Source organism: Ctenocephalides felis, unplaced genomic scaffold (genome assembly GCF_003426905.1).
Source record: "Ctenocephalides felis isolate EL2017-DRISC unplaced genomic scaffold, ASM342690v1 CF-g0.4_SCAFFOLD_03368, whole genome shotgun sequence".
Classification (NCBI taxonomy): domain Eukaryota; kingdom Metazoa; phylum Arthropoda; class Insecta; order Siphonaptera; family Pulicidae; genus Ctenocephalides; species Ctenocephalides felis.
This window is the reverse complement of record NW_020539522.1, coordinates 11,822-24,402: the sequence shown is the minus strand read 5'-3', so window position 1 is coordinate 24,402 and position 12,581 is coordinate 11,822. Positions and strand designations below refer to the sequence as shown.

The following is a 12,581-nucleotide window of genomic DNA, read 5'->3' as shown; positions in this document are numbered from 1 at the left end:
TAAATGTATTACAAAATGTACATTTATAAGTTCCTTCTTCTATAAGCAGATGGTGATCAATAAAAATATTTATTTCTATTTGTTTTTGTTATAATCATCTTCTTCGTGATGTATCAAGCATATCGTAATGTAGGATTTAGATGACCTAAAATCTTAAAAAATACATTGAAGATTCTTCAAAAATACTATTTTTATGATCTGCTTAATATAGCATAATTGAGTAGAAGGAGGTAATTGTTTTAATATAATTTATTATTTCCAATTAATGAATATTTCCAACTTCAGTAAAACGTTTTGAAATCTCTGCGCGTTTTTATTAATATCGCTCGTATAATTCGTTCGATTGCTACATATTTGCCAAACGTCATAACAGAGACTAATCCAATAAATCATTTTCCTCTACAACGTATGCTAGTAGTTTGCAACATAAAATTGTATTTAATTTTAGTACCTATTTAAATGATTTGTGAGAATTCCTGGCAACGAAGACTGCTGAATTTTGTATATCTCGTTTTAAATTTCGTGCGTTTCATTTCTCATTTGATCTCGTTTAAAACGGTTATGGTTTCAGATGTTGTACGTACTGAAACTTACAAAAGTGTGTAAAAACCAAAAAAGTGAAAATTAATATTTGTATTTATTTGTGAATTTGTACTAACGGACTGTATGATTGTGTCATGTGCATTGAACATTACCAGCTTGCTTTGCGGAATATTGCGGATTGCTCGGCAAGTTTTTGGTGTGAGAATGGAATAATAGATTATTTGAAAAATACATTGATTTTGTATAACTAAAACTTATTTTTTAATCTTAACATTGTTACTGCGTTGGAAAATTAATCCATTGATTCATGTTTTGAACAAAATCTTGTTTTTTTTTAACACTTCTGAAATATAATATGCCAATGATAACTGCATATGCCTATGTTGTAATATTTTTGTAAATTCCAATAAAAATATTGACAATTATTATCGAATGGGATTTGATTCTAATCGTGTTTGAAATACTGTGGAAATTTTACTGACTTTACCATGGTCAATACATGTGCTTTTTTATTTAACAGAACTCATGCTTAATTTTTTAATTCCTGTGTAATAGCCTTTAATTTTTAACCAGGCCATCGACCGTTCGGACCTGATGTGTTCGTTGGGTCATAGGACACTTCTTTCCTACCTGGATGCCGGAGATGCTCAGGCACTACGAGATTTTTTATCCAGTAGACAACATCAAGTAGATGACAGGGACGAGGTAATGATAAAAATTTACAATATCTATATATTTCTATTATTTACCTTGATATATTTTTTATTTTTCAGAATGGAACCACCATTCTCATGTTGGCAGCCTCGAGGGGTTCATCGCCTTTCTGTCGCGAGCTTTTATCTCTTGGAGCAGATGCCGCAGCCGAAGATCATGATTCCTGGACGGCGATGCACTTTGCGGCCCGCAACGGTCACGCCGCGCCGCTGCGGGCCCTAATTGAGCATGGGGCGCCAAAGGAACACCGAGACATGGGTGGTTGGACACCATTGTTGTGGGCTTCATACAGGTAGGAGGAATGTAATCTAAAAATAGTAATAGAGTTGATATATGTTAACAACAAACGTTTAATATATTTAGTTTGAGTTTGAAAGCTTCATTATAATTTTTATTTTTATAGGGGGCATACAGAATGTGTTCGCATTTTATTAGACGCAGGAGCAGACGTGCAAGCAAGAGGTGGATACAACTTAAGTGCATTGCTTTGGGCCGCAGGAAGGGGGCACACTGAAGTCGTCAGATTACTTGTTGAACGAGGTGCCAAAGTTAATGTGGCTGATAAAGTATGTATAACATAATATAATCATGATCCTTCATATATTATATTTACTTTTTCAAACTTAAGAAATTAATATTCATATTTATTTATTTTAGTACGGAACCACAGCATTAGTATGGGCTTGCAGACGTGGGTGCTTAGAAATTGTGGATATACTTCTGAAGGTAAACAATATATATTTTTCCAATATCTTCTTGTATAACATGATGCAACCAATAATATTAAGCAAATATATAAATGTGTATTATTATGTATTTTAAATTCAAACTGTTGCCTAAGAGAATTAAGCATTAAAATCTTTCTTCTTTCTCTTAGGCGGGTGCTAGTGTAGATTCTTCCGGAATGTATTCCTGGACGCCATTGTTAGTGGCTGTTCAAAATAGGCATCAAGAAGTTGTTTCACGTTTACTTCAACATAAACCAAATGTGAATGCATTAGACTCGGATGGAGCCACAGCACTTGCCATTGCCTGCCGGGAAGGCTTAGCAGAAATTGCTCATATGTTAGTAAATGCTGGTGCTTATGTTAACTTGCAGGTAAAGTTAAATTATATATAATTGTAATTGTAACAAATTTAACAAATGATTTATATTATATTTTAGGACAGGACCGGCGATAGTCAATTGATTCATGCAGTAAAAGGTGGCCATCGTGGTATTGTGGAATCGCTCTTGAAACGACATGCTGATCTAGATGTTCCTGGTCGGGATAGAAAAACTGCCATATATACAGCAGTGGAAAAGGGTCATACTGCAATAGTACGTCTCTTGTTGGCTGCTAATCCTGATCTTGAGATACAAACTAAGGTATATATTTGAAATATGTTATAGCATTGAATTTATGAATTTTTTAAAATTTATATTTTATATTTTTTTAAATCTGAAAATTAGCACTAAGAAATCAAAAAATGTATGTATTTTTTAGGATGGAGACACCGCACTTCTCAGAGCTGTGAGAACTAGAAATGTAGAAATTGTAACATTGCTATTAGATAAAAAAGCTAAAATTAATGCAGTAGACTTCAAAGGAGATACATGTCTTCACATTGCAATGAGAGCGAGATCTAAAGTATTTTGATTTAAATATATTTTTAATTAACTTTATAAATATTAGTTACTATATTCCAATTTTTTTAGGCGATAGTGGAAGTGTTGCTTAGAAATCCTAAGCATAGTCAGTTGTTATATAGACCAAATAAAGCTGGAGAAACTGCATATAACATTGATATGCATCATCCAAAAACAATTTTAGGACAAATTTATGGAGCCAGTATGTTTATTAATCATTTAATTAATAATAATTAACGAATCTATATTGATTTGATATTATCGTTTTCAGGAAGACTCAATACAAATGAGGATTGTGAGGGAATGCTGGGATATGAATTATATAGCAGTGCTCTTGCAGATATTCTAAGCGATCCAGGACTTACTATGCCTATTACAGTTGGATTATATGCTAAATGGGGTTCTGGAAAATCATTTCTGCTTTCCAAACTTAAAGGTAAAATTTATATAGATGGCAGTTGTTTTTATAAATTACATAAATATTTAAAGAACTAATGGAGTAACAAAATTTAGTCTATGCTATAAAACTTTATATACATTGAGTATATAGAAGACTTTAAGATTTTTAAATCTGCTTCACAGTTTTTTCTAAACGAAAATAAGTTCAATTTAATTTTTAGAGGAAATGAAGAGTTTTGCACGTCAATGGTGTGAACCAGTTGCTGGTGCTCCTTGGTTAGCAGTATGGCTTTGCGCTCACCTCGCATTGTTAGTTGGTCTTGCTACTGGATTGGGTACATTTTCTTGGATATGGGGACTTGCTGCTGGATTGATTACTGTTGGAGTTTTACTTAGCGCTTATTTGTCCCTCAGAGTTGCCAGCAACAGGTAAGAACTGAAATAAATATTTCTATTTTTACTTCTTGAACTTTATAGTTTATTTAAATTTTTGTTTAATTTGTAGATATGATTGCTATTGGCCCTACAATCTAAACGTCTCAATAAATCGTCGTTTGAATTCTTTGAAATTGTTACTGCAAGTTCTATTCTGTCACCCACCTGGACCAAGAGCATCGTCAGCACCATCCGCTGACCCAGTACATTTTTACTTTGCAGATCAAAATAAAGTACCTTAATAATATAATTCTTCATTATAGTTAACATAAATTATTCTAATAACTTTTATGATTTTAGGGCGCAGGCGCAGACGGCGAAGGAGCAATGGTACACATGTTAACATCTTTATTTGAAGTGATAGAACGCGATTATGGTCTTATTTCTACGCGCTTATTCCGTGCATTTCGGCCACGACCTTTTAAATCCAACTCTGGCTGGCGATTCCGTCGTTTTTGCTGTTTTCCTAATATCTTATTGTTCGAAGTCACTTTGCTTGCTTTTATAGCGACCGCAAGTCTTGGATTATACTGCTTACTGGATGCAAATCAATCGATAAGTGATTCTAACTTAACTGTTGTACTTATGGCTCTCGGACTTGGGTTGGCAGTTATCTTGACGGCTAATATCCAATCACTAGGAAGAGCCGCTGTTTCATTGATCTTTGGCCCGAAACACCATTTGCAGAATGCAATTAAGAATAACAGCGATCCAATTACTGGACTAGCTAACGAAGTTGCACTTATGAGCGATCTGGTTACGTGTTTGGATGCTTTTACGAATCAACAGAGCAGACTAGTTGGTATCATAGACGCTTTGGACAGTTGCGATGTTGAGAAAATAATTGCTATGTTGAATTCTGTACATCAACTGCTATCAGAGCCTAAGAGACCGTTTATAGTACTCTTAGCAGTGGATCCGCATATTATTTCAAAGGTATATTTGATAATTTGCACCATAAATAATATTATAATTGAAGTTAAAAATAAGACTTTCAATATATTTTTGATTCCAGGCAGTCGAATCCAAGAGCAGGCGTGTTTTCAGCGAAGGCAGTATAGGAGGTCACGATTTCTTACGAAACTTAGTACATTTGCCAGTTTACTTACAAAACTCTGGTTTGCGTCAAGCTCAACGCGCCCAAAGTACTGCTTTGGTACATCGAAGCAGGAATAAAGAAGATGATGGTGAAATGTTAACTGGATCGGTTAGTATATTGATAATAATATAATATTGTGTTGATAAAGAAATTATTTTATCTAGATTTTGTTTATAATTAACATCATTATTTGTTTATGTTTAATTTTACAGGTATCCAATCGTCGTCTATCTTCGGCTTCAGAATTAATGGCATCTCAAGAAAAACTTAGACCACCAAGAGGATCTCGTAAACTACGTCTTTCAGATTCTATTGCAAGTTCCATAGGTTCTAATTTGCATCGCGTTGGGACTGCAGGTGGTGCTGGTAGTTCTACTCAGCCACATTGGGACTTATCCAAAATGCTTTTGGCGGACGATTACTTTAGCGACGTTAATCCTAGGAGTATGCGTCGGTTGATGAATGTAATATACATCACGGGTCCGTAAAAAGTTTTTATTTAATTTAGTTACATGTTCCGTTAATTACTTATAAAATAATAATTATGGTTTTGTTGCAGGTCGATTATTAAAAGCATTCCATATTGATTTTAACTGGTACAGATTATGCTCTTGGATAAATCTCACGGAACAATGGCCTCTAAGAGCAAGCTTGATAGTCTTATATCATGACAACATGGGAGATAGATTAGATGATAATTCATCATTGCACAGTTTATATGACAAGTAAGCAACAAAAATTTAATTTGATATATAATTATATCATGAATTTAAATTTACTTACTGTTGCTTTTTAGGGTTCGGGCACAAGTACCAGCCTTGAAAGAAGCGGCGCCTTTATTGGAACTTGATAGGGATGAGCGCAAATTAGATGCTTTCTTGTCTCTGCATAAAACAACCTTGCAAGTGGCTGATTTGAGAGTTTTCATGCCGTTTACAATAAATTTAGACCCTTATTTGCGCAAAGTACTTAAAGGTAAAAAGAAACTCATATAGCTTATATATTATTTTACTGTAGAACATTAAAAATTTACATCGATTAATTTTTAGAGGATCAACAAAACATGGAAGACGAATCGGTAGTAACTAATGTTCGATCTCCGCCGACTGGTATTTGGCAACCGATTCCTAATGTTCCTCAAATGCCATGGATGCCACAACAGATGATCAGACCGACTTTGGTACCACCCATTATTAATGCTCCGCAGCAACAACCTAATATGCAACAATGGTGGCCTGGACCAATGCAAAATGATCCAAGAAACTACGAGCCGCCTTTTAATCTACCGGTAATTAGTTAGTTTAGCAATTTTTCAACATTGAAAAGATTTTCAATTGTTATTTATTTCATTCTTGTCCAACATGTTTTATTTTAACAATCTGTGTTTAATTTTCTTTTCAGATTGACATTCCTCCTTGCCGTTTGTCTTCCTTGAGCTGTGATGATATAGAAAAATTGATGTTGCAAGTGGATGAATTAAAACCATTAGTACCAAGTGTTGCTCCTAAATTGCATCAGAATTGTGTAACAGGACGTGTACTAGCAAACTGTGATCTTAAGGTAAGTGTAATAGAAGCAATGCAGCTGAACATGCTAAGCTATACAAGAATTCATTTTATTTCCGCTTTTCAGGAATTAAAAAGCGTTTTAGGCATTACATTTGGACATTGGGAAGTTTTCCGAATGTTTGTTGAAGGATTGCGTGTAATGGAAATGACCCCACAAGCTCCTTGGAATTGTCATCAACGACCCCATCAAGAAGAGGAAGAAATAGCTCATACTATTGTTCCACCAAGAATCAAGCCTGATACTATTGAGAAACAGGTTAGTGTTTTTGAATTTGGGAAATTTACTGTAGTATATTAGAAAACAACACATGAATGAATTGATTTACTGAAGACATAGAACAGCATTCACAAAATTATGCACATTGAAGATATTTCTAAATAATACAATTGGTGACTTGTTGAATAGTTAACGTTTAAATTATTGCAAAATTAAAATATTCAGAGAAAATTGTAATTGTGATTCTCCTCAAAATTTTCATCAGGCAACCAATTCTATCATTACAATTAGATTTTTGCTAACATTTAAACACACAAAATGTACTTTTGCATTTAATAACATTATGCAAAAATGTTTTGAACACAAAAGGCTTTTTAATTATCACTTTCTACTTTTGCTATCAGTTTACACCGCAGGAATATCAAGTAAGTTTGGTAATGAGTGATTAGATTTTTTTCTATGGCATGTGGTATATTTTGATCAAAAAGTAGGTTTGTGATACATTGCATTTTTTCATAAATATTGCTAGCACCTTTCTTATGTGATATATTCTAAATTTTTAGCATTCCTAGCTTTGAATGTAAAATTTTCAGCCTTGCTGAGTAGATTTAGAAGCATTCCATTAAACAGATTTTCGATTAAACTTTTTGCACGATCTTCTTATATACTATTCTACTCCTTATGCTTGCATGTTATTAAAATATTTCTTCAATATGAATGATTTTTAGTCATATTTATATTGTTAGAACGCATGCAACATCATGAGACAACATTTGATCAATTTGAGCATTTTCTACTCAATCCGTCGAAATTTTCAAAATTATATATTTGAAAAAACATTTATTTACAAGGCAAATTTTATTAAGTTTAAGTTATTTGTTTCTTTAACAAGTTCCATTAATTTTTCGAAAGGTCTCACTATTGCTCATATACACATACTTATTTCAATTTTGGCGAAAATAGATTCTAAATGACTTGAAACATCCAGAAAACATAACTATCAAGTCAGATATCTGGAAAAAACTTGAAAAAATCGTGGAGTTAGTAATTGGATTAATAAGAAAAATCGGTTTTTATTAATAAATCAGCCATTGGTTGATTGTCTATTTCTTACCGAAAGCGCATGCACGTCAGTTCATATTATTCTATTTTTTCATTTCAATCATTTTGAAAAGTCTTTATTCTATCAAATACATATTTTTACTTTGAGATTTTTTTTCCATTCTGCTTATTAATATTTTCCAATTTTCAATTTCCAGGTGACCCTAGAAGAGCAAACAATATGCGGCGCATTGCAAACTCTTAACGAGGAAGCATTGGAGGATGTCCTCAGCGGCGATTCTTTGCCAAAAACAAATGGAACCGGCAAAGCAGGTGAGACAACAGGGGTGGTCAATCCGTTTGTGGCGGGCCACCAAAACTCAGGATACAACACTCATCTGTTGACATCGCCGATATCGCTAAATGTGTTCACGGATGACGCACATTTGTAAATCTGCGAACACATTGTCGACCGATGATTTTGTTTTCTTTTCATATTATTGCTTTTAGATTTTATTTGGTTTATTGGGTTTTATTTTGATTTTTCTGCTATTGCTCACGGTTTGGATTGATTTGGTAGAAAGTTGGATATAAATCACAGTTTGTGGTGCGCTGCAGTGATTTTGTGAATAAATGAGCTTTAATATTTATATCATTTTTACTTATTAATATAGTTTAAAATAATAATGAGTTATAAAGCCAAATTGGAATAATATTCAGATACCCTAGTATATTTTTATCGGACATAAATACTGTCCTATATAATTATACTAGTAAGCCAAAGTTTTAATACACGAATTTAGCATGTGTAGTCTTTTACAATATGTACTTAAGTAGACAATTAATTCATTCGAAAATTATTACTACTATTTGTTATGCAATTAATCTGTATTTTTTATTATATTTTATTGTCAATTAAATTGATAGAAAATTTGTTCAAAGTAATCTGCGATATTAAATTTGGCTTCAATAGTGTATCTTTTTAAAACTGCTTCATATTTTAATCCTACACTTGTACTTGCATTACTTTCTTTCGTATATTAAATGCACGTTTTATTTCTCTAATGTAATTTTATGAATATATTTGATTATGCAAAAGTATGTAGGCTACATACAATTATTTATATCTATATTTTAAGTCAAATGTGATTGTCCGTAGTTATCTCTATTATTGCATTTTTGATATCGATTAGTATATCGTGATATATTTTGTGATTTTTTTTTTAAATTTGCATTTATAGAAAATTTATTTAAAGTATGGTACTAGTATATTTATATATCAATTTTAGATTTTTTAATTATGAATATGATTATATTTTTAAACTAGGTTCTGTATTAATTAATATTTGTGATTATTGACCACCGAAATGTCTAAATAATATTGCATTTATTTAAACCTTATTTATGATAAATAGTTATTTTGTATATTTTACATTGCATCTTAGGCAGTATTTTAAAGTTTGAACAAAAATAAGATCTATTTGTTTTTATTGTCAGTATAAAGTTATAAATGTACGTATGTCTTCCAAATATATAATTAAAGAAAATCTGCAATGAATTAAATCTAGCTATGCCAAAGTAAATAATTGTATGCCATTAAAATTTGTTCGAATTAACAATTTTGCGACTATGTATTAAATCTTAAATTTGCGTTCATCTTCGTTTTTATTCAAATTGGATTGTTCATTTATAGATGGTTTTTATTCATAAATAAATGCGGCAGAATATTTTAAAAATTCGTACAACATATAAGTTTTCTAAGTTTTAGTTGAATTTGTTGAAGTTCTAGATTTTAATACGTAAAATGTTATATAATTAATAATCTCATGTTTCTGGCATATTCTTAGTTACGTAAAAAAGTCAATAAATAACTAAAATTTGTCAATTAGTAAATAAAAATAATTGAATCTTAATGCATGGAAATTAAATTTCAAATTATGCTATTGCTTATAACTTTATATCTGAATTTTGGTGCACATTTTGTTTGCTTATATGAATGGCAATCGACTTATAAATCTTTTCATACTTTGTATCTTAAAATTGTACTTACATTTATACTTCTTTTTGTGATTTAGTTTTAAATCGCTGTAACTTGTATTGTACTTATATATATTGTCTCAATGTTAAAAACAAAATCTCAAATAAATCTATATAATTTCTTGATGTTTTATTTATTCTTTTACTTTAAGACTACATTTTTCTAATGTTTATAAACTAATAATGTAAAAGTCTATTTATATCTATAATTTTCTGGTTATAATGGTGGTTGTATACTTATTTATTTACTCATGCTATCTTTAATATAAGACGAATGACTGTTTGCTTAAGATTTGCTTTCACTTGGTTGTGGTGAGTTTTGTTTGTTATAACAGTGGCGGATTTTTGGGTATATATTATAAATAAAATAAGTGGTTTTAGTGGATAAAATACAATTTAGTACTTTTTAGGTCAAATTTGTTATAAACTATGTTTGCCAAGTAAATATCACTACAGTAACAAGAATCATAATATGTATTTTTCTTTTGTGTTAACTTTTAATGCGCCACTGTTTCTCTTTATTTAACATACCAACACTTTTAATTTTGAACTTATTATTTACATATATTATTTTTCTTTTTCAGATGAAACTTATGCCGTGCCTGTGTCAAATGGAGGAAGATCAGCTCCCAGTACACCTCCAAATATTAAAAGAGAACTCTCAATTTTAAAACATTCCGGAAGCCTAAAGATCGGACCAGGAAAACACGTCTCTTACGAGTCCAAAACTACTAATGGCGAAGTATGATTTTTGATATTTAAATTTCGTATAATATTAAATCATAGATTACATCAAATTATTAATATTTTATCATAATCACAAGCGTCATTCGGAACGTGTTTTGACGTCAATAAACTATATGATTTTGTTTCAATAAAAAATAATCGTTTGTAATCTGCCGGCTTTTATCGCGTTGATAAATTTAATTAGCTATAAATTTTTGATAAGTGTAGGAAATCGATTTTGACTTTCGGTATATTATTAGTCATGAGATAAGTTTTTTTTTCTACAAGAAATAGTTGGATCATTTTAAGATTTTCGAACATTCAAAGATTTAAGGAATTCCGAAAGTTTATCGTATAAAATTAACGCTTAATATGTCTTTAAGAAAAGTTGTATCTTTCTTCAGATCATAAGAATTTTTTTAAATATTGAATTTAAGTCATATAATTTTTATTTGTGCCAATAGAAAGTTACTGTTTTTACGAAAAATTATATATTTGTATATATAGAGTATCTAATTACTTTAGTAGAATATTGGCGCGTCTAACACGTTAATTGCCACGATAATATAAGAAAAATTTTCACGTGGTAACTTTATTAGATAAAAATGTATATTTTTTATGACACACATATAAGACTGATATGGCTCTATATTAAAACTTTTCTCGACAAGCCAATAAATTTTTAATCAGACATGTGGATCATGTAGAACTTCTTAGCGTCATACACATATGACTTACATGGCGATTAGCATGTTAAAATATATGTGCATTTACATATATTGCTTGTTATATTTCTGACTTTGCTAATAAATATGTCAACATTAATTAGAAAATTGTCGGGCAGCCAATGTGAGTGGGAATTCAGCCCTGTTCACACGACGCTTGTTTCATTGCTTTTTTGGTCTGCTAGCTAGCATGCTGGTTGTCAAGTAGGCAAAATGACGTCGTATTGACCTCTATTCTAACTTTTCAAGACGACATTTTGCCTACTTGACAACCAGCATACTAGCCATGACCAAAAAGCATCCATTAGGAGTGAACAAAAAACATCCCTCGTGTGATTAGGGATTTGAACGTTATATTTGTTGATGGAATTCGTTCGTTCGAACCAGTAGGAAAGCAGTATTATGTCATGTGGTTTATCATATTTGAAAATCTTGGAAGCTAATGGCTTGAAAAACTATCATGAAATCTATCGCCCATATCCGCGACAAAATCGAGCTGCTAGACAGTCCGGAAAACAAGCGTAGTGTGATACGGGTTTTTTTGGTTCATAAGCACGATATTTATTTTCCTGGACAAAATAGATTTTATACAATATTGCAATGCTTTCATATTTTATCATTGCTATCAATTTTCTGATTGTTATTTCCATTCCTCTATTTCAGTTATCCGAGGATAAAATAGGAAATTCGCACCACGGTCGGCCAGCTACCCTAACATTAGTCGTTCAATCAAGGCGCGACAGGTCGCACGATTTGGCCTCAGACGACGAGTCGGCTCCGCTTGTCACGCCTTTGACGACTGCCTCATCCGAGGCTCTGGAACCCCACATAGTACCCACTGTCTAATTAGAATGTAAGATACAAATAGAAGAGTTTACTTTGAGATTATAATTGCTTTGGTAAGTTATTAGATACGTACTTAAATCCAAAGATATTGAAGTATAGATTGTTACTTAAACTATGTTGAAGCTGGTTTTCGAGTGAATTATTTAGATTATTGTGTAATGTCGCCATGAATTTGGTGAGATGAGGATTGATATTGGCTTGTTTGTTTATGGCATTTTATTTATTTAAGTATTTAGTTAGCGGTTTTTATATAAATATTTATCAATTTATTAGTTGATTTTTGATCCGACTTCAACAAAAAAATAGAGTTGAAGAGCATTTTTAGTTAATGCTGTGGGGTAGTTATATATTTGTTACCGTATACCATATAGCTTTAAATATATTTTTCTATGAATCCGTATTTATTTTATATAACTATAATTATAAATAGTTTAGTTATTTTATACTATGAAAGTACATATACAATATTTACAAATCGGTACAACTTTTACTTACTTATTTCGTAAACAATTTTATTTCTAAGATTTTAGTTTGCGCTGCATAGAGTTAAATAAGTTTTGAATAGTATGATATAGAAAAAATAACATCATCGACGTTAGTT

General features: G+C 31.5%; 1 protein-coding gene across 1 annotated transcript; it reads left to right on the top strand.

Annotated features, from left to right (window-relative positions):
• Positions 1-1,116: 1,116 nt before the first annotated feature.
• LOC113382223 (kinase D-interacting substrate of 220 kDa B-like) lies at positions 1,117-12,235 on the top strand (the record flags this gene model as incomplete). Its single annotated transcript, XM_026620737.1, has 22 exons — positions 1,117-1,248; positions 1,317-1,549; positions 1,661-1,823; positions 1,915-1,983; positions 2,135-2,356; positions 2,423-2,626; positions 2,745-2,888; positions 2,957-3,089; positions 3,159-3,323; positions 3,508-3,715; positions 3,792-3,954; positions 4,022-4,657; positions 4,737-4,928; positions 5,033-5,300; positions 5,380-5,545; positions 5,617-5,795; positions 5,870-6,108; positions 6,222-6,380; positions 6,453-6,644; positions 7,865-7,979; positions 10,268-10,425; positions 11,798-12,235. Coding segments are annotated over 22 exons (4,323 nt in total), but the record flags the coding sequence as incomplete, so codon positions are not given.
• Between the last annotated feature and the right edge of the window lie 346 nt (positions 12,236-12,581).